General features: G+C 32.8%; 1 protein-coding gene across 4 annotated transcripts in view; it reads right to left on the reverse strand.

The window, feature by feature from the left end:
- The window catches only part of LOC126883095 (glutamine synthetase 2 cytoplasmic-like), a 359,158-nt gene that overhangs the window by 42,561 nt on the left and 293,372 nt on the right, over positions 1-23,225 (reverse strand). For all 4 annotated transcript variants that reach the window (XM_050648330.1, XM_050648331.1, XM_050648329.1 and 1 more), the window contains exon 3: positions 18,922-19,358. In XM_050648330.1, the coding sequence (XP_050504287.1) occupies positions 18,922-19,358 (437 nt within the window). The remainder of the gene's footprint in view (positions 1-18,921; positions 19,359-23,225) is intronic.

The following is a 23,225-nucleotide window of genomic DNA, read 5'->3' on the forward strand; positions in this document are numbered from 1 at the left end:
CACACAATGAAAGAATGAAAAACAGAAAGATTATTTCGCGATAAATCAAAATCGAAGGAAAAAACGAAGAAAATATGGTACTACATGGTACGAATAATTCCGTAAATATTAAAACTATACTGCATAAAAAGAGTGTATTGGGGAATCACAATCTGTTGTAAAAAGTGACCTTCACTTTTTTGGTATCAATTTAATCTAATTTAATTGGATAATTAGTACAAATTTGCTAGAAAAACATTTTAAAAATATGTAATGCAAATCCTTTTTAATGAAAACAGTGTTGGGAATGTCATTGCTTATTTTTTTGCATAAAAAAAGTACAATTCACAAGGCATCAAATCCGAGCTAGAAGGCATATGTTATATTTTATAGTCCAAGCATTTGAATTTTTTGGACTAGATAGTATGGTATAACTAGACCCAAACCCAGACATCCAAAGTGAAAGTTGTCCTCCAACACCAAATTGCTCTATATGGTCCACAAAATGTTCAGAAAAAGTCACACCATTTTGAGCGTCGGGTTGGGGGTGGGGGGGAGAGGGGGAGAAATCGGCAAATTCGTAGTTTTTTAAATTTTCGTAAATATTTCTAAAACTATACGATTTAGCATAAACAACCTTCTATACAAAAATGTTCTACATTAAATTTGAAATAAAAAAGGCCCTATGCATAATCCTAAAATGAACGGTTTTAAAGTTACTGAGGTAGTATAGTATAATTGGTCCAAAAAAGGCCTAACCTAAACATCCAAAATAAAAGCTTTCCTCCAACACCAAATTGTTCTATATGGTCCACATATTGTTCAGTAAAAAGTTACACCATTTTGAGCGTCTGGTTTGGGAGGGAGATGGGGGGAGAAGTCGGTAAATTAGTAGTTTTTTTACGTTTTTCGTCAATATTTCTAAAACTATGCTTTAGCGTAAACAATGTTCTATACAAAAATGTTCTACATAAAATTTAAAACAAAAAAGGTCGTGTACATAATTGTTATAAAATCAACAGTTCCAGAGTTACGGAGGGTGAAAAGTGGAGGTTTTCGATACTTTTTATATTTTTTGGGCAATTTCCTACTGATTTTCTTTAACAGGATTGTGTTTTATAAATCAAATTTGGTATTTCAGTGGCCGATGGTATGTTAGTGATAAGCTCTTGAAGAAACGTCAATCTTACCACCCAAAATCATCATCAATTGCCCAAAAAATTTAAAAAGTATCGAAAACCTCCACTTTTCACCCTCCGTAACTCTGGAACCGTTGATTTTATAACAATTATGGATAGGACCTTTTTTATTTTAAATTTTATGTAGAACATTCTTGTACAGAACATTGTTTACGCTAAAGTATAGATTTAGCAATATTGACGAAAAACTTAAAAAAACTACTAATTTACCGACTTCTCCCCCATCTCCCCCCCCCCAAACCGGACGCTCAAAATGGTTACTGAACCATATGTGGACCATATAGAACAATTTGGTGTAGGAGGAAAACTTTTATTTTGGATGTCTGGGTTAGGCCTTTTAATGGGCTAATAATAGGTTTGTTCTAGCGTCAGTTTCAAACGGTTTGAAACCATCAGGAACATGCGCATTTGTTTGATGGCGTTCAAGCAAACAGATTACTAGTTTGAAACTACTGGTCGGGCGTTCTAACTAGAGTAAATTTTGATTTGGTAACTGGCGTCAAACGGTCAAAATAGTTGCGGATTTTGTCCGGATTTTAAGTTTGTGCGTTGCGCAGTGGAAATATTTGTTTGACGTTTACAAATTTTAAATGAAAGTAATAGGTTTTGACTATGTTACTTAACATTATTTACGTTTATAATAATAGAAGATTTCCTAACTAAGAAATATAAATAAGCGTAAATCATAATGGATAAATAAAAACCGGAAAAAATGCAACAGAATCAATAGCCACGATACTGGAAACACAAGTTGGTTTCAGAATTTATCCCTCCAGAGAGCTACCTACTAATGTTAAAGTGGACCGAATACATCACAGAGGGATTCAACCAGAAGAAATACACTGCTATTGCATTCCTAGATATCAGTAAGCTATTTGACATAGTAGACACGAAGGAGTTATTTATAAAGTGAATCAACTTAGACACTGCAAAATAATGATATGAAAAGTGGATAAATATAACGAGCCAAGTGACAAAAATACACAATCGAGAAAAATGGGTTTTTATCAGGAAACGGAGCACTATACTTAACGGCGGACGCTATCTATTGAATTTATTTAGAACTGTATCCAATCTAACTGTCACTTGGCTCATAATACATAACAGGTTAACTGCATTGTTTCATAGAATATTATATTGGAAAAAACAGAAATATTGATTTTTTGTCTCTTGTCCCGTTATACTTATATATCCACTCTTCATATGCATTCTCTTGTCCTGCTTGGCCAATACAAAGTTCAGCCTAGGACACGTACTTTCTAGAAAACACATGTAAAGTAGCTTGAGTAGGATACTGGATGACGAGGATAGCGAGAAATAGCTGTATTATCATCTAACACCGGTCTCTAGCGTCCTGCGCCTTCCGGTTCCTATTTTCCTTCTTCTTCTTCTTTAAGTTCCATCTTCTATCGAAGGTTGGAAATCATCATAGCAATGCGGACCCTGTTGACTGCCGCTCTAAATAGCTCTGCACTACTGCATTCGAACCATTCCCGTAAGTTCTTAAGCCAGGATGTTCTTCGTCTTCCCACATTTCGTTTTCCTCGGATTTTGCCTTACATAACAAGTTGTAATAATGAGTATTTTTGCCCTCTCATCACATGTCCCAAGTACTCAAGTTTTTGTCTTTTGATAGTTAGTATTATTTCCGGTTGATTTCCTATCCTTCTAGTTACTTCCACGTTCGACATTCTTTGAACCCATGATATTCGTAGGATTCTTCTGTAACACCAAAATTCAAAGGCGGCCAACTTATTCAAATGGACTTGTTTCAACGTCCACGCTTCCAAGCCGTAAAGAAGAGTAGAGAACACGTAACATCGAAGCATCCTTAGACGTAGTTCTAACCTTATATCCCGACAACAAAGAAACTTTTTAAGTTTAATGAATGATGCACGTGCTATTTCAATACGTGTCTTAATTTCTTTGGTTTGGTCTACATTTGATGTTATCCATGTTCCTAAGTATTTGTAGTTATCCACACTCTCAATCACAGTATCTTCAATAGTTAATAATTGGATGTTTACTTGTGCTGATTTAGTTATGATCATGCATTTAGTTTTCTTTAAATTCATCTTCAGTCCGTACTCATGACAGCGTTCATTAAGGCGTTGCATAACATTCTGTAAATCATTGTTGTTATCTGTTATTATTACTGTATCGTCTGCAAAACGTAAATTGTTCAAAACTTCTCCATTGATAGATATACCTTCTATTGAATTTGAGAGCGCTTCTTGAAATACCGCTTCACTGTAGACATTGAAAAGTAGTGGAGACAGCACGCAACCCTGACGGACTCCTCTCTGTATTTTGATATCTTGGGTGTCCTGCTTGTCAACTCTAACCTTGGCAGTTTGATTCCAATATATATTAGATATAATTTTCATGTCACGACTGTCAATATTTTTGCTTTTTAATATATCTACAAGCTTTTTATGTTGAACTTTATCAAATGCCTTTTCAAAGTCTACAAAACATAAGTACATATCCTGATTCATGTCCATGCATCTCTGGGCCAGCACATTCAAGCCGAACAAAGCATCTCGCGTGCTCATACCATTTCTAAAGCCAAACTGTGTGTCACTGATTTCATATTCGAGAGTTTTAACAATTCTGCTGTGTATTATTTTCAAAAATGTTTTAAGTGTGTGACTCATTAAAGATATTGTTCTGTGATCCGAGCAGGTTGTTGCACTTGACTTTTTGGGAATTGCTACAAAGGTCAATTGCAGCCATTGTTTGGGGATTGTGGCAGTCTGATATATTAGATTAAAGATGAGTTCAACCATTACATCAATACCATCTTCATCAATCAGTTTTAATAATTCGATGGGCACATCATCTGGTCCAGTAGCTTTACCCTCTTTCGTGTTTTTGATGGCATAGATGACTTCGTCTCTTAATATTGGTGGTCCAGTATCCTCTGTGATTTCTAATGACAGTTCTCCTCTTTCATCATTAAAGAGTTGTTGGATGTAATTGGTCCATTGACACAATCTCTCCTTCACGTCAGTAATAATATCCCCTTTATCATTTTTAAGGGTATTCGTTCTTGTGCTTTTTCTAGAACCTGTCATTTCTTTGATATTTTTGTGTAAATTAAAGCTGTCATACTTTTTATCCAGGTCTTCTATTTCTTTGCATCTGTCGGAGAGCCACCTCTCTTTTGCCTCTCGAATTTTCTTTCTGATGTTTCTCTGAATTTCTTTGTATTTAATCGGGTCTTTTGTTTTATGTTTTCTTCGTTCTTCCATAAGTTCAAGAATTTCTACTGTCATCCAAGATTTTGTTTTTTCTCCAAGTGGTTTGAGGGTTTCTTTTCCAACTGATACTAAGGCATGTTGAATTTTTCCCCATTTTTGGTCAACAGTCAGAGTTTCCGCACTATCTTCTTTGACTTTCCTTAAGTTCTCGTTTATTTTAAATTTCGTTTCCGCATAGATCTTGTCTTGTTTGAGCCGCCTTGTATTCATGATTTTATTGGAGCTATTTTATTGGAGAGATTCCTATTTTCCAGCCGCGTCTATCTGTCCAATCTCCTGGTTGTCGGTCTCTCTCTTTTGGATTCCACTTATCCAGGTAGTTCGATCTGCCCCCTTTCCTTCTTTCCGGGGTTGCCATTCTAGTATCAGCTTTGGGAGTCGATGTTTTTCCATTATTTTGTACACGGTCATACCAGTAAAGTTGTTTTTCTTGGATTTTTTCTCTTATTTCAGGGCGAGCAATTTCTGTTCTGTTCGCTTATTCAGTTGTCAGGTTTCACAATAAAATACTACCACGCTTTTAAAGTGCTGTTATATAGCTGTGTCTTCTTTTCTTTTCATATGGTTTTTGACCAAAGAAGTGAGTTCAAAGCTATTATTATTTTCTTTCATTTCATAATTCTTTCCTCTATTTCGAATTCTATCCTTCCACTTTGTTCACTAAACGAAAAAGGTACGTAATATTAATAAAAATGTTAATTCAGACAACAAACGCAATACTTAAAATTTGTCCAATTCTTGGTTTTATTGGAACAACAAAGCGATGTTCATCAATTCATTATTTTCGTTAGTTGAGCCAATGTATTACGTTTATTGAATGGATGAACATTCATTATGCATACCATAATATCACTTTATTGGTATTACGAACTCTGTTGACTGAATCAACGAACACTATTTATTGATATTACGAACTCTGTTCACTGAATCAACGAACACTATTTATTGAAACAACAACGTCGTTAATTGACCGACGAAGACTATTCGTTGTGTCAATAACAGTGTTATTTCTCCTAACGTATTTCGTTTATTTCTACAATTATTTCCGTTTATTGTTACAATTAATTCCGTTCATTCTCACAATAAATACGGTTTTTCTTACAAGCAATTCTATTTATTCTTACAATCAGTTTCGTTCATTCCTACTATGAACATATTTTATATTAATAATTACTGAATGCATTAGCCCACTGTATGATATTAAATGATTAATAATAATTTTTTAAATCCCCCTTTTTTGTCCTTAACCTAATGAACTTTACACTGTGTGATTTCTCATATGATTTCACTCATACAGTGCACTGGAATAAGTGTTACACTCCCCCCACCCCTTTATTAACTTATTTATTTTTAGCACATAAGCAAAACGCTCGGACGGCTGGATTTTTAAAATAAGCAAAGTATATTATAACATCAATGTTTCGAATTTTACACGATCCCTCTTCAGGTGACAGGCGTACCTTTGATTTTTTTAAACGGGAAAGTACGTCATGTGACAGCTTATTTAAAAGCGTTTGAAATAGTGATTCCAAAAATGTATAACACTTTAATCCTTTTTGAGAGCGCAGGTGCAAAATTTCGATCGAATTATTTTTAAACGCATTCATTTTTTTTGAAATCCTGAGAAAACTAATAAGTATTTTTGAAAAATTTAAACGCAGAATAAAAGATTACATTATTACCTAGGGCAAAAAGTCACTTAGAATAAACAAAAAGTTTCTTGTGAATGGTATATTTGAAATTAAAAATCATACTAAATTTTCTCTTTTCCACCCCTGTGACTTATTAAAATAATCATTATAGAAGTTCTCAGGGACTTCAGACCCTCGATAATACTGTAATATTTTATTCTGCATTTAAATTTTCAAAAATAATAATTAGTTTTCTCACGATAAGAGACACACGAAAACTTCCTTCTACTACGGACTACACTTGGAAGCGAAATAAATTATTATTCGGCACTTCGGTAGAGGTAACAGCATTGTTTAATAAAGAATTCTTTCTTAAACAATGGTAACACAGAGAAGCTAGGGGTATCACGATAAGGAAAAACCGTTACATTTCAAATGGTCAAGCAAAACATTTATTGTCTCAACAACTACGATTATTGTCACAATGAACGCATTGATTGTGGGTATTAAAGGCAATAGTAGATTGATTAATGCATTTGTTGTCACAACAATCAGCTTAGATCTATACAATAATCATATATTACTCTATATTAACAACATTTGTACATTGTTTTAATGAAATCTGTACGTTGTCACAATAAACCAAGGTAATTGCTTGTCATGTACGAATTCAAGAAAGTGAGTTGCTGCCACAATTAACATTATTTATTAAATATACGAAACTAAGTTATTGGCTGAATAAATTGAGTGTTATTGATTAATGTACTCTAGTTATTTTCCCAATTATTATTCAATCATTGTGACAATAACGAAATACATCCGTCAATGTCTAAAAGTTCGTTGAACCTTAAAATACTATTCAATAATCACTGTTAATCAATATTACACACTAAATTTTTTTGAGTGTTAGATTCTCGTACCAAGGTATACGTAATAAGAGCTTGAATCGATAACCATTACTATCCTCTAGTTGTAATTCATTTTCTCTCGTCCTATACACATACAATATTGAGTGTTACGACAATTCCGTGGATTGATCCTACATAGAAAGAGTCCCTTGACGTGAAAGAAGAAGTAGCCACCTACTATAATTTTCTAGATGTCATGGAATCACCCAGAAATGTCTGGTGACGTCTAGAACGTCAGAAAATCTATGATATACATACTATGTGTTTAACAAGGTAGCACTTATGTTTCTAATATAAAAAGTGGTAATTCTTTTATACTACCTAAATTTACTTCTATCCTCACTGTCGAACTTTATGCTATTAAAAGAGCTCTAACTTACGCGGTTGAACAGAACTTTGGAGACACGGTTATACTCTCAGATTCTGTATCTGCTCTTGAAGCAATATCACAACCAATAACAAAAAACACAACAATGAGTTGTTTCAGGCCCGGATTTAAGGGGGGGCAGGCTGGGCAGCTGCCCGGGGCCCCCACATTTCGGGGCCCCCACAAAGCCCCAAACATAAGAGGTGTTTATTAAATAGATATTGGCAGGAGATACAGGAACTCGACAATGTATGACAAGTATAAAATGAAGGAGAGTAGGAGTGATATAATACATTATTCATGGTTCTGTTTTTCAGCTTCCACCGGGTGAGTGTATTGCTTCGTTTGTAAATTATTATCTAGTGTTGGTACACATTTTAGCCACAGAGGATGTTGTGATTGGAAACATGCAGATAGTATGCTTATGGATAACGAAATGTCTAAAGCACACGAAAAAATTGGGCGTATTGATACTGAAATAGCAAAACAGGCCGAAGAAATAAAGAAATATTGGAAAATGGTAACTTAAAGACTAATTTTAGTGTTATAAAGTTTATTTGTGAACGAGATTTAGCATTTCGCGTCGAAAATGAGTTGCCGAGTTCATCACAAAATGGAAATTATTTGGGAATACTCCAATTATAGTCGGTTCGCTAAACTCAGACAAAACTGGCTAGTGATTTTAGTAAATAATTTTGCCAATTTGGTAAAATTTGGCAAAAAAATAACTACTAAATAGTTAATAATTACAGTAATTTTGCCAACTTTGGCAAAATTGGTCGAAAACAAAAAATTACCTACTAAAATCACTAGGCAGTTGTGTCTGAGTTTAGCGAACCGACTATATTAGATGAATATGAGCAATTTTTGAAGCACCATATTAATAAATATTCAAATCCTTGAAGCGGACATACCAACTATCTTTCATCAACTATTTGTGAGGAAATTGTACATCCCATGGGTCAAAACGTATTAAATAAAAGAGTTTCAAGGATTAAGAAGTCAAAATATTATTCAGTTCATACCGATCAATTAACTGTGATATTTCGTTACATACTGTTGAAAGGTTTACCATATTTTTGCCAAATCGCGGTCATAAAGCACAAGATATATTTAATTCTCTAATGACATTTTTGCAGGAACATGATATCGATTTGAAAACTGCAGGAGACCGCCCTACGATAATGCGTCAGTTATCAGTGAAAAATACAATGGTGTTCAGGCTAAAATTATCGAACATAATATCTTGGCGTTGTGGATTCTTTGTGTCACCCAATCTCTAAATTTAGTTTCAAAAGCTGCAACTGAGTGTTATCATGCATTAGCATAGCATAGCATTCTTTAATTTCTTAGAAGAACTACCTATATGTATTTTTCACTTGCTCCGCATATTTATACAACTTATTAAATTAAATGGTTAAAAGCTGCGTCTTTATAAGCGACAGCAACGCAGACCGTGGCAAAAATATTATTATTCCTAAAAGAGCAAATACAGTAGTATGATGGTTATCTATAGGTGGAGGTGATCCAGCAAAAGAACTAGTTAAGGTTATAATCAGATTAAAGGAGCATTATCCAAAATTTCAGAAGACGATGAGCAACAATTTAAAACTCGTAGCATTGCAAATGGTTTACCTATAAATCGAATGTGTTTACTGGACACAGAGAGGATATTAGAGAGGACAAACAGCACAAGTCGTATTCTTCAAGATCCAAATATTGACCTTAGTTGAGGAGTGGCAGCTGAGGAGATCACTTAAATAAATTATACCGTCAAAATGTGACAATTTCAAAAGATATGAAAACAGCAGAGAAGTTTAGAACTCAAAATTTTATCGCTATTATAGATCAATTCATTACCTCTTTAAGTCAGAGGCTTTCTGCATATGAATCCATTCATTCCAATTTTGGATTTTTACATCATTTTGGAAAATTGGAAAATTTAACTCTCAATACAATTAAAGCTCTCTCACTAAAGCTTAGCAACATTTATAGCAATGGCAATGATTTAGATGAAAAGTTATGTGTCCATCTGGTACAGTTTGTAGAATTCTTCAATTCATTTAAAGAGGAAATCGGCTCATCAAATATAAGCAAAGAACTTCAAATGTAACGACTGCTAAAAGAAAAGAATATGAATGATGCTTTTCCAGATGTTGAGGTGACACTTTGTTTGTATTTAGTTCTGATGGTAACTTACTGCAGTGTATAGAGATCATTCTCAAACTTTAAGTTAATTAAAAATCAACTCGGTCTATGATGGGCCAAGAGTGTTTGAATCATCTCTCTCTAATGAGCATTGAACACGATGTCTTAATGCAACTAGATTAGATATGTCCCACATAATCTAGGACTTTTCAATTAAAATATCTCGAAAAGTTCCCGGACTTTAACCATACATCTTACTATTATTTTTAATATTTTACTGTAACAAGTTACAGCTCTTGTACTTTTTATTATTTAAAAATATATTTATAAAAGTAGATCAAAATTTTTTTTAATGGTAGAAGGTAGGGCCCCCACAACAATTCTGCCCAGGGGCCCCCACTGTCTTAAATCCGGCTCTTGTTATGCCATATTAAAAAGACAATCGCTCGATTTAAAAATAATAGCAATGACTTGGTCTTTATCTGGGTAAAAGGGAATGCCGGAATAAAAAAAATGAGATAGTGGATGAAATGGCAAAAGATTTACGAAAGAAATGGGAAATTATTTGGCTCAAGTTTGTACAAACTTCGAGGAATCCATACACTTACGTATACCCACAACTTCCGCAAAATATCCCACATAATATTGGATTATCACATTACTCGATTTTATTCCACATCCCTTAGTCGCTTAAGATTAAACCATGGCAAGTTTCCTCCACATTTAACTAAAATAGGAATGCGTATCAACTCTCTCTGTTCATGTGATAACTACTCTACTGCAGATTTAAATCATATAATCTTTAGTTATTGTGAACTTAATAAATACCATACGAAAGCACTAATTGCTTGACTTCAAAAGCAGAATGTAAGTTTACCGCTGAATATTTCACACCTACTAAGCTTCAACACCAAAACTATTAATGATATTATTATACAATTTCTTAACCCGGCACCTGCCACGTGGCTTTGCAAGGCACCAACTGCCACGTGGGGTGCTCACACCACCCCTTAAAAATTTTCTGTGATCTACTTGTTTAAAAAACAAAATAATGTGTTGAGTAACACAAGAATATAAAAAAAAACATGTTTTATTGACTTATTAGCCACTAATATGTTATAAAATTTAAAAAATAAAATGAAAAAGGTGTCATAAGCAAATTAGCAAGTACCAAGCCATAAAAAATGAAGTCAAGTAAAATATATAAAAAAATTAAGATTTGGTGAATATATAGTTTATATTAATAATTTAAATCATTTATTTCAATAAAACATATAAATTTGACCTGTTTATTAAAATATAAAAAAAAATTAAAATTTAAAGTGCCAGATGATGACACCCCAATTCGATTTTAGAGCTATAAGTTCACAATGACACTAAATAACCACTTCAAACACTAACACATCTATGCTATATAATATTATAAAAAGCTACTATGACGCACAGCTCAGTTACCAAACTTGAAATACCAAATATTTGATAAAAATATGTTATGGGGTGCTGGTAGCACCCCACGTGGCAGGTGCCGGGTTAAAGATTAAACGTACGTTTCACTTTATGTTTTGACTTAATTTGTTTGAAAATGAATCGTGACCCATGGAAAACGTTATACCGGACGAACAGTATGTTTTTGTTCTTGTTCTTATGCTCCCCTATGTAACAATAATTTTTGATATAAAAAATTTAATTGTTCACTTACGAAACTTAATGAGAGACTTGAGGAAGAAATCACTAGTAAATTGTTAACGAAAGACAGTTAAATTTTTAAACATATAATAAAAAACTCAAATTCAAATTCCAAATAATTTTAATAAAGATTTTCCTTACTTTAATTTAGTGAGATCCTTGTGTTTGATTCTTGCTGTTCGTGGACAGAGATTTTATATTAGGTTCGAATTTGGTTCAGTCTCAAGTCTCCACTTTTTGTTATGTCCAACCAATTTTCCTTTGTCAGCAAATCAGTCAGTTTTTATAAAATAAAAAACTGACTCTCATTTTCCAATTCCGCGAATCCACGAACATTGGCTGCAACATCCATTTTGGAAAATCAATTTCTTTTATATCAAGAAATCTTCATTTCAAATCAGCCAATAGAACATTCTGATGTTTGACAATAACAAGTAAAGGGGTATCAGTTACTTCATATTTTTGGAACCAATGAAACTCTTCAAAGGTTTTGTTGTTAGTATGTTTCTGACATAACTCAGTATGGGCAATGAAACCGAATATATTCGCTTTGCATCGACAAGAATTTTATTTGTTCCTCAGTTGCGTTTTTCATACATAATTTAGTTTTAAATATATCCACTAAATAATAATTCACAAATGCTTTACCATCGATTGTGAACAGATACTTCATTTCAGGTTTGTCATTTGAAAAATCGTTCACAGGAGCCAACAGTTATATATAAATATTCTCAAGCAGTTCCCTTTAGATGGCGATCTTATTTCAGTATAGTATGAAGTAAAAGTCTCACGTGGGTTTTATTTTATTCTTCACGAAATAGCTTGAAGAGATGCTGACATTTGGCATTAAATTTAATATCATTAACACATGAGAATACTCATTTAGAACAGATGAGATGTTTTGAACTACCAAGATTTCCTTATAAATAATTCGATAAGAATCATACCTGGATTCGCATCTTTCATGAATTTTAAGCAGTCATTTTTCTTGACCATCAATCTATTTTCATCTATCTAGTTATATTTGTGGATAAAAGTATTATTTGGCAACAATGTTTAAATTTCGGAAAAATAAAATCCTTTTTCTACAACCGTGTCAAAAATGCAATTTTTAGCACTCCATACGAGCGTTAAAAATGCTACTTTAAGGCACTAGTGCTTTAAAATTTTTATGGCACTGCAGTTCGTATTGACCGTATAGGCAATTTTGATGTAATGTCAAAAAAATATAAAAATGAAATGTCAGTCAAGTTCAAGTAAAAGATTTTCTAGATATTGTCCTGTAATTACGTTTGTAGAAAAAATATTGTATGATATGCGTGTTAAAAAGTACATTTTTAAGGCACTCATGTGAAAACTTTCACATGCGTGCCTTAAACGTGTACTTTTAACACTTATATCATAAATAACTATTAATCATGCTTTATTGTAAAATCGTTCGGGAGTGAATTCGAATACGGTCAGGAGTAAACTCGACTAATAAAATAACTACCTGCTCAAGCCGGGAGTGAACTCAAAGGTGCCCTGCAAATGATACCGAATATTCAGATAATTTTAGAAAAGGCGATTAGGATTAGAGTTTGCGTTAACAAGTTTATGTCAACAAAAAAATGTTTTAAAAAGTTACATTAATGATTGATAACAGATTGTCCTCACTAATGATGTTATGAGTCTATATTATAATTGTTGCTAGATTATATTTTTGTATAATTTATTTAATTTAATTCAAGGATACACATTATTAATCTTTTTTTTTTCGAAAATAAAGGGTTAACGTTCTTTGTTGATAAAAGTTCGTACTATGTATGTACAAAACTTTGTAGTTTATATAAAACATAAAATTCAAATTCAAATTTGAAAACACTTCTATAATTTTTATCGGCAAATAAACATGACCTCTAAAATGGCACGTGTGTCCTATATAACACCTTTATACTAGGAAATAAAATTTAAAAAATATGAAACGACGGAGTTTCCCACGAAACATTTTGAATGTGAGTCATTTAAAAATAAATTATTTACTTGATACATCTACAGTCTACGGTATTTTACATGTTTGTAAATATTTTTGTTATCGTTTTAACAGATAATTCTAGTAGAAGGATAGTCACGTAAACAAACAAAATTGGCGGATGCTAGTGGATAAGTACGTGCAAAAATGTTAATGTTATTCTGGCAAAAGTAAATTCAAAATTCACCCAAGATTCAAGATTTTAGGTATTTTAACTTGCTTAATTGAAGAAAAGAGCATAATAGACCAGGGCATTTAAGACTAAAAACACCGGAATAAATCGATTTTTAAATACAGCACCTAGAGACTTGCATTATGTTCAGGATGATCTCGGGAAAAAATTCTACTATAGAAAAATGGATGGAAATGCATAATTGCATCTTAAAATGCTTCCAAAAATGCATAATCATGTCAAAATAAGTATACTAAGGGCCAGATTTTGCTACTTGAGGGATTTTAGGGTCGCTGAATACGACTACGCCATCAGAACTGAGCTCCGGAGCACCTGGTGCCCAAGGTCACTGCTAAGGCAGATCATCCAAAACGTTCGAGGGTTATAGACACTAAATTGACGCAAACAGATTACTTGTAGGTTTTTAGAGTCGTTGAACACAAATACACCATCAGAACCGACTCCCCGGAGCACCTGGTGCCCGTGTCACTGCCAAAGCACGTAATCTTCTGGAGTTTCGAGGGTTTTTGGCATTAAATTGATGCATGCAAATAGATTACACGAGATGTTTTTGGATTGCTGAAAACGAATATGCCATCAGAACCAACATGTCTCTCAAATATATAAGACAGTTGAATATAAGAAGAATTAGATTCCTAAAAAATGAATATAGAAAACAATAGATATAGATAGCCGCCTATGCCGATGACATAAGCGTTATCAGACTTAACTATCTATCTATCTTCAGGCCTTAATCTATCCATCTTTGGACATAGAGCTCCCCTTCTTTTTTCCACTACTTTCTATCCAGCGCTGTGGTCATCCATCTGGATCCGGCATGCTTTTATTTGCTTGTTCCATCTTTCATCTGCTTATTTGATGATGTGACCTGCAAATTTCCATTTGAGTTTTGCCACCTGTTCCTTAACGTCTTTCACTTTGGTTACTCCTCTGATCCAGGCGTTTCTTTACCGATTTTTAAGTTTTATATGCAGCATCTTCCCATCGATCTTTGCGCTTTTGCCACTTTATCGATATTCTCTTTTGTAAGTGTCCAAACTTGGGAGCCATATGTGAAAACAGGAAATGTACACTGGTTAAAATTTCGCGTTCAAAGATATGAATGCTACCCAGGCCAGTCTGATTCACCTTTTCATTTCTACTGTTTGGTTTTTCTTGCTGAACGTGATCTGTCCTAAATATATATTTTCCTTAACTTGTCCTATTATATTTTGACCTAACGTGATCGAGGAGTTTTCATCCCTGTTTGTTATAATCTTTGTTTTATTGTAGTTCATCCTCAGTCCTATTTTTTCGGCTTCATCTTTTAATTCTTCTAGCATTGTTTTTAAATCTACTTTTGTATCAGCGATTAAGATTATATCGTCCGCATTACGCATATCGTAGGTGGTTCAGATATTGTCCAATAATTTTAATACCTCGTTGCTCCCACTGAATTTTTCTGAAGACAGCCGCCAGCTCTTGACTAAATAGTTTTGGGGAGATTGTATCTCCCTGTCTAACTTCTCGTTTTAGTTGAAATGGTTCTGTTCCTTCATATAATCTTATTCTAGTTGAGGCATTCCTATATACATACATTATGTTCTCTATCAGATCTGTCTATCTGTAATCAATTCGGCTGTTTTGTGAAGAATTTATTATGGCCCAATGTTCTACATTATCAAACTTAAGAAAATATTAAATATTAAAAATAATTATTATAAAGGCAAAGTAAGTATTTTATTTTTAATAAGCGTAAGTATTTTATTTTTATAATTATTATAACTTAAAAAATGTAAAACGACAGAATTTTCCACGAAACATTTTGGATGTGAGTCATTTAAAATTAGACATACAGTCTACGGTACATGTTTGTAAATATTTTTGTTATTGTTTTAATAGATAATTTCAGTAGAAGGATAGTCGCGTAAACAAAAAAAAATTGGCAAATGCTAGTGTATACGTGTAAAAATGTATAATTATAGGAAAAGCAAATTAACACCCTGTATTCAAGATTTTTAGATATTTTAAAGAAAACAATGCATCATACACGGGGAAAAGAACACAAAGGTAAGTTGCAATGTAAATAATAGCCACCTAAAGATTTAGGTGGCTGTGAAATAATACAAAAAACGAGCAGAATTCAAAAGTTCGGATCAAAAATAAAAAGAGTGTTAGTTAAAAATGGAGTGTAGAAACATCATAAAAATCAGCTGAAGAAATACTAGATACGAAAGATAAACAAAGAAGAACAATAAAGAATGACAGTTTTGTCGGAGAATGTTAGATTGGAAAGAAAAACCGAGCATATTTACTAATGAAACAGGGGCACAAAAGCCGACAAGCAGAGGAGGAATATAAACAACTACATAAAGAAGAAAAGAAAATCTGTCGAAGAAAGAACAGGGAAAATATAGCTAGAGAACTTTATGAACTAAAAAAACTAAGTTAACAAAAACAAGTAAATATATTCAAACCAAGAACAAAAATGTGTAGAGATTAGGAGAGTAATACATTGAGAAAATAGCAAGAAATATTTAGAAGATAGACACAACGTTTTAAGGAGGGAACTTAGGAGAGATAGGAGGGAGGTGAATCCTGATATATGGAGAAGCAGTGGTAGGTCTTAATAATAAGGATATTAAAGTAAACAACATATTTAATAACAACATTAGGTATGCCGATGACACAGCGATAGTGACAGATAACATCGAAGATCTTCAATATCTTTTATTATTCGTCCACTCTAACTTTTCCCATGCGTCACGATTCATTTTCAAACAAATTAGGTCAAAACATAAAGTGAAACGAACGTCGATGTGTATATACATTTTGTATATTGTGTACTATATACTATACACATCGGCGTACGTTTCACTTTATGATTTGTTATAATTTGCCTGAAAATGAACCGTGCCACATGGGAAAAGATAAAATGGAACTGCTATAAATGATCTAACTATCTAACTCTTGCAAGTGTAGCTTTGGGTTTGAAAATAAAAATCAAGGAGACAAAAACTTAGAACTGCGTAGAATATCACGGAAGGACAGAGTTAGAAATGAGGAAGTATGAAGAACTTAAATGTAGGGACTGCTAATTATTCATTATACTCTGGGCTAATTAGGAAAATTCATGGAAAAGTTATTTACCAGCAATTTTATAGCTGGAATCGAATATTATGATCCTATATATTAATAATATAGGTATGCAAAGTCCGCAGATAATGTGCTACTTTTTTTATTAACAAAATGACGGCCCCAAATCGTGTTTTTTTCAATTATTGCTCTATAACTCAAAGATTTTAACTTTACGCCAAAAACATTTAAATAAAAATTCACCTTAATTTAATTCTCCATCGAGGCATGTTTTTCCCGATTTGCTCCGACGAAAATTTTCCTCGGAAAATGTAGGTTTTCCCAACAAAATATCGAATTTTCAAATAAATTTTTTGGGCGAGTAATTATTTATCAATAATTAAATAACTTGGTGAAATAAAAGCTTTCTTGGTATAGATTATAACTGCAGAAGCCGGTGAAATTTAAACGAATATTTTAGCAACAATTCAATTGTTAATTAACAATTTACAGTCGCAATAACAACCAAAATAATCATAAGACATTGATCAAACTTAGAAAGATTATAAAGATGTGATGCCTTTTTAATATTTTGTCGACAAAATATAAATTTTTCATTTTTTTGCATAATCTTTAAATGTTTAAAAAAATAGTTATAAACAAATTAACATTTCTCAGAATTGTTTAACATATAATAATTTTAAAAAATACTTAAAATGCTTATTTCAAAGGTATTGAAAATGAATGCTTTAAATTTTTTTTTACAACCAGTTGCAAAAAAGTTATGAAACAGCAAAATAAACATACGATTAGTCCGTTGTTTATAATTTATTTTAATTGTTTCAAAGCTTAAAAGTGAGTTTAGGGTACAAACTAATTATTCTCAAAAAATATCAAACATTAGTTCAATGGTTATATTTTAATCAAAGATTAAAAATGTTTTTTTGTAATTTTTAGCGCGAAAGTCGGCTTGATACAGAGCCGCAACTAAAATGTTCCTCGAAGCGATTGACACGCAGCACACAAATACTACTCTACGTCGCGCGGCGGTCGTCGCTTCGAGTGAAAATTTAGCTACGGTACTGTATTAGTCTACTTTCGCGCGTTTAAATTACAAAAAAAAAATTATAATCTTTAATTAAAATATAACCATTAAACTAATAATCGATATTTTTTGTAAGTAATTAGCTTATACTTTAAACTCACTTTTACGCTTTGAAAGAATTAAAAAGAATTATAAACAACGTAATAATCGTATGTTTATTTTGCTGTTTCATAACTTTTTTGCAAATGGTTGCAAAAAAGTTTTAAAGCATTCATTTTCAAGATCTTTGAAATACGCATTTTACCTATTTTAAAATTAGAATATAATAAAAACTTTCTGAGAAACATTAATTTGTTTATAACTATTTTTTTTTTATCATTTAAAGATTATTCAAAAAAATTAAAAAATTAATCGACAAAATTGTCGACAAAATATTAAATAGGCATCTCATCTTTATAAGATTTTAAAGTTTGATCAGTGTATCATAATTATTTTGGTTATTATTGCGACCGTAAATTATTAATTAACAATTGAATTGTTGCTAAAATATTCGTTTAATTTTCACCGGCTTCTGGAACTATAATCTAAACCAAGAAAGCTTTTATGTCACCGAGTTATTTAATTATTGGTAGATAATTACTTATCTAAAACTTTATTTGAAATTTAAAGATTTTGTTGGGAAAACCCGCATTTTTCGAGGAAAATTTTCATCGGAACAGATCGGGAAAAACAGTTCTTTATGCAGAATTTAATTTCGGTGAATTTTTATTACGGTGTTTTTGGTGTAAAGTTAAAATGTTCGGAGTTATGGAGCAAAAATTGAAAAAAAAACACGTTTTGTAGGCGCCATTTTGTTAATAAAAAAAGTAGCACACTATCTGCGGACTTTGCATACCTATATTATTAATATATATATATATATATATATATATATATATATATATATATATATATATATATATATATATATATATATATATATATATATATATATATATATATATATATATATATATATATATATATATATATATATATATATATATATATCATAAGCTTCGACTCCAGCAATAAAATTGCTGGTAAATAACTTTTCCCAAAAATGGCCTATTCTCCGATAATCAGACTACATATTAACTCAGACTACATATTAACTTTTTTTACATTAACACTTCTAATGCTATGCAGCAGCTTGTTTTGGATTTAATTTTAACGTGGAAATGTCTTAATACAATTCTTTTTTATTCTTGTTGCTACTGTTTCTTATATACTTCTTCACACGTAACTTAACCATACATTTTTATTATTCTATAATTCTCTACATTCTTCAGTATCCCGATAATAAGACAAGTCTGTGCGAAAATGATAACGTCAAATTGAATAACTCATAAATGACTAAGGGATTAAGTAGAAAAGCAAGTATAAACATAGTCTTACCTGTGCAGGCATAACCTCAGCATTGGTTCCGGAGATTGTGACACCAGCATACAAACAGCACCTATAGTGCGCCTCGACAATATCACGAGCATACACTTTGTTCGCTCCAACACCACAGTAGTAAGGTCCTTGGGGTCCTGGAAAACCGTGCTTGGGCCAGCCAAGCGGGCGCAAGTCCATATCTAACAATGTGTATTCCTGTTCGATTCCGAACCACGGTTTCTCTTCTTGTGCCGCTTTCATTGCCTGCAGGCATGTTACTCTATGGTTGGTCTCCGTGGGAGTTCTATCGTATTTGTATGTATCACATAGGACTAATTTGTTGTTTCCTCTGAGGAATGGATCTTTGTACATAGCTACTGGGCACAGAAAGACATCTGAGTTGTGTCCTTTGGCTTGATTTGTTGAACTTCCGTCGAAGTTCCACACTGGTAATTCTGGAAAGAAAAATTAACATAATAAGACTGATAAGATATATCAATAAGAATAAAAATAATCAAATAAAGGAAGAGATACTCTCTGACTGTAAGATATGACAAATGAAAGTTGTTAGTATTTGCCCTTAGACATGGAAGAAAAAGTGCAATGGAATGGGACTACCGATAGGAGATACGATACTCTACACGCTGCACTACGCAGATGACCAAATTGTAATTGTCCAGGACAAGGAAGATCTTGAATAGGTATATGGCAAGGCAGGGCCGGCGATAACGGGCCTGCAAGGGATGCACTGTAGGCGGCCCCCCTGTTTGGGGGGCGCCAGAATGAGCTTTTTTTCTGCTGGTGTTATGCAAAATACTAAAATAGAAAAATTCATTTTATAAATGTGGTTTAAATTCGTGATAATAGTAATATAAACATTAATATCATTATTTATACAGGGTGGCGAAAAATTAATTTTTGAATTAAATTAATTGACACAAAAGAAGAAAGTATGTAATTTATTTAAATCAAAATACACTTTACGGGTGCTAAAAAATATAAAAAAATGTTCATTTCATAAATAAACATTGCTTTTCGCTTAAATTAAATGTCAACCCACCTGCCTCTTAGCAGTTTGAACATTTAATTTAAGCGAAAAGCAATGTTTATTTGTCAAATAAACATTTTTTTTTCTTTTCTGGCAGCAGTAAAATGTATTTTGAGTTAAATAAATTACACATATTCTTCTTTTTGCGGCAATTAATTTAATTCAAAAATTATTTTTTGGCCACCCTGTATAAATAATGATATTAATAAAAAAAAACTAAAAAGTCTTCCTTAGTCTCAGCATCCGTTATGGCTTGCAAATTGTAGAAGCCTCGGAGGTGTTACCAAAGAAGGTTCCCATTGTTTTCAGTCTGGTAGGATGTATTTATTTATTTTGCGTATGGCTATATCACAGTTTTTATATATAAATAAAGATAACAATACATTATAAATAATAATTAATTTTTATAAACGAAAATTTAGTTGAAATTTGTTGTCTGTGTGTGTTTGTAGAATAACATTTTTGGATGTTGTTTTATGTGCTATTAGATTGAAAACTTAGTTTTTTGATAGCAGCTGCCGCTAGGGCATCCCCGCCATTTCGTTCGTTGCAATCCGTGACTGCACGCCGGGGTTTGTCCTAGCTGGGTCAGAGAGAGCAGCATATGTGCCTCCTGACGAGAGACTAATAAATTTCGAAACCGGTGGAAGTGCTTGCTGCACTCTCTGATTGAACTGGAATAATGATGCCGCTGTAGTTTCGTGTTGCAACGAAATTGAAAATGGTTATTCATTAATGATATTAATATTTATATTACTGAATAAAGAAATAAATATCCTTTGAAATGAGCTACCACACGACTACTATTTCCATTTACAAAAAATCATCGATGCCGTCATCACGCCCAAATCTATGAAGTTACTATTATGGGATATACGTCAAAAAATCATAATTTAAAAATTAAATCGACCTGTCAGCTGTCAGAGCTTTAGCTCTGAAAATAATTAAGTCATGAGATAATAGACCGTTTTCACACTTTATCAACGCACTGTATAAAGATAGTACCTACTTGGGTAACGCAACTGAAGTTTAAGTTATACATAAATAATACTGAAAGAAAAGGCTCAAATAGGAAGAGAACTTAGCAAATAGGTATCTACAGAATAGGATTGAGAAAAACTCTCAAATAGGAGAATGGGTCAAATATCTATGAGTAATACTAGATAAGTGGCTTAATTGCAACGTAAGAATAACCAACAAAACAAAGCTTCTACTTTGGACATGTCGAAGGATATACAAAGAATCTCAGAACATGGGGTATAGAACCCAAAGAGATCTATCTATCTATCTAATTATCCTTCTTCGGACCATCTTTGGACTTAGGCATCCCCAATTATTTTCAATTCTTCTCTGTCTGTCGCTACAGTTATCCACCTAGAGCCCACGTGCTTCTTGATATCATCTGCCCATCTCATTTGTGGCCTTCCTCTGCTTCGTTTATATTCCCACGGTCTCCAATTTATAAGAATTTTGTTCCATCGGTCTTTTTTTGTCTTATATTGTGTCCGGCAAATCTCCATTTCAATTTTGCAAGTTCTTGTCTAACATCTATCACTTTTGTTTTCTCTCTTATCTGCTCGCTTCTCTTATTATCCATTAGTCGCATGTGCAACATTTTTCTTTCCATTGCTCTTTGCGTTTTTATGATTTTGTCCATGTTTGCTTTTTTAGACGTCCACGTTTGGAAACTATAAGTGAGAACAGAAAGTACACCACGTAGCGTTGGAATATGATCTGAAGCTGCCAGCAGGGCCTCCACAATTCTCTGGGAAAATTCTAATAAATAAATTGCCTTATTTTGCGGTAAAGAAGCCATATGTTCAGTATTGCCCCATTCAAACAAAATCTGAATGTCGCCCAATATATTTTTTATATTGAATGCAGATACTATAGGTACAAAGCTCTTAACTTATCGAATAAATCTACACCACCCATTCCCTTGTTATATATTGTACAACGTTTGGTTGAGGAACCACCATCTGTTTTTGGACCATTATATCGGTTACAGCTTCCTCTAGTAAATACATATTTATGAAATTGAAATATTAGTTGCCATAGTAACTTCATTATTACTTATCATTCCAGCTAATAAAAGTGAGCTATTGTTTCTCGGTATGTAGAGCATGAAAAGTTCCACGAATTTTTTTATCTCTTTGAGTGGGGTTCTTCCAATCCTGTCTTATCTAATTTTGCCGGTACAGTGAACCTCTTGATCCCTCAAACTTGTCAGTAAAAGTAAAGATGTAAAAAAATTAAAAAATACCTATGTAGATAACAGATTGCTGTGGTATAATAAAAAACCTACGCAGCTTTTCTGAGACGAAACTTCGTAACGAGTTACCCTGTAGTTTATCTCCACTTTGAGTATAGGGATGCAATTGTGCAAGGTAACCTTTACTGGTTGGAATACACCGGATTTTATATCCATAATGGATGGGTTTTCCCCGAGTAGACCGCTGCGTTCAATTATGTCTATAATACGGCTCCATCGCTTCTTCTACTGAAAACCTTCCAGTCACTACTGGAGGTAATAACGAAAACTTTAATTTAGATTTCCGTTGTTTGGACAATGCAAAGTGAGTTGAACTTCGTTACACTGGTAAATTTTGTGTTCCAAAGTATCGTCATATATTAAACTGATTTCTACATTACATTCTATATTCTACATTAAACTACATTTTCAACAATTCAACACATCATTAGGATTGTTAGGATCATAGTTTTTCGTCATTTTTTTTTCTAAAATCGAAACAATGTTGATTAGTTACCACGAGTGCCCAGCGTATTATACATCATACGCAAAAATCAATAATCTTCAAAATACTCACCGGTATAAATTTCAACAATATTTATATTGCTATTAGATATTTAGAAGCCTTATTAATTGAGTACTACAAAAGTTTTCTCAAAATAAGTCGAAAAAGTCCTACAAACTCATTTGACATGCAACTGGTGCACTATAATGTAACCTAAGAAAGCTTAGCCCAAATCTAATCAAGCTTTACTGTCAAACGACAATAAATTTTAATTAATACGATAAACAGTTACCTTCTAACATCTACTCTGTGCCATATATTAGGACAACTTACTTACTTTTTTTCTGATAATTAGATGGCGAAATATGTAGCAGTGTCTTGCGTATTACATAAAATACGGTGGGCATTAATGGGTTCAGATGATGTGGATATGCCGCCCATAAGAATCAAACTCGTCTTTTGATGACGAGATGGTGGAACACGTTGTGTGCAACTGCCCAGAATTGGAGAGAATAAGG

The sequence above is a fragment of the Diabrotica virgifera genome, chromosome 4 (genome assembly GCF_917563875.1).
Source record: "Diabrotica virgifera virgifera chromosome 4, PGI_DIABVI_V3a".
NCBI classification, from domain to species: domain Eukaryota; kingdom Metazoa; phylum Arthropoda; class Insecta; order Coleoptera; family Chrysomelidae; genus Diabrotica; species Diabrotica virgifera.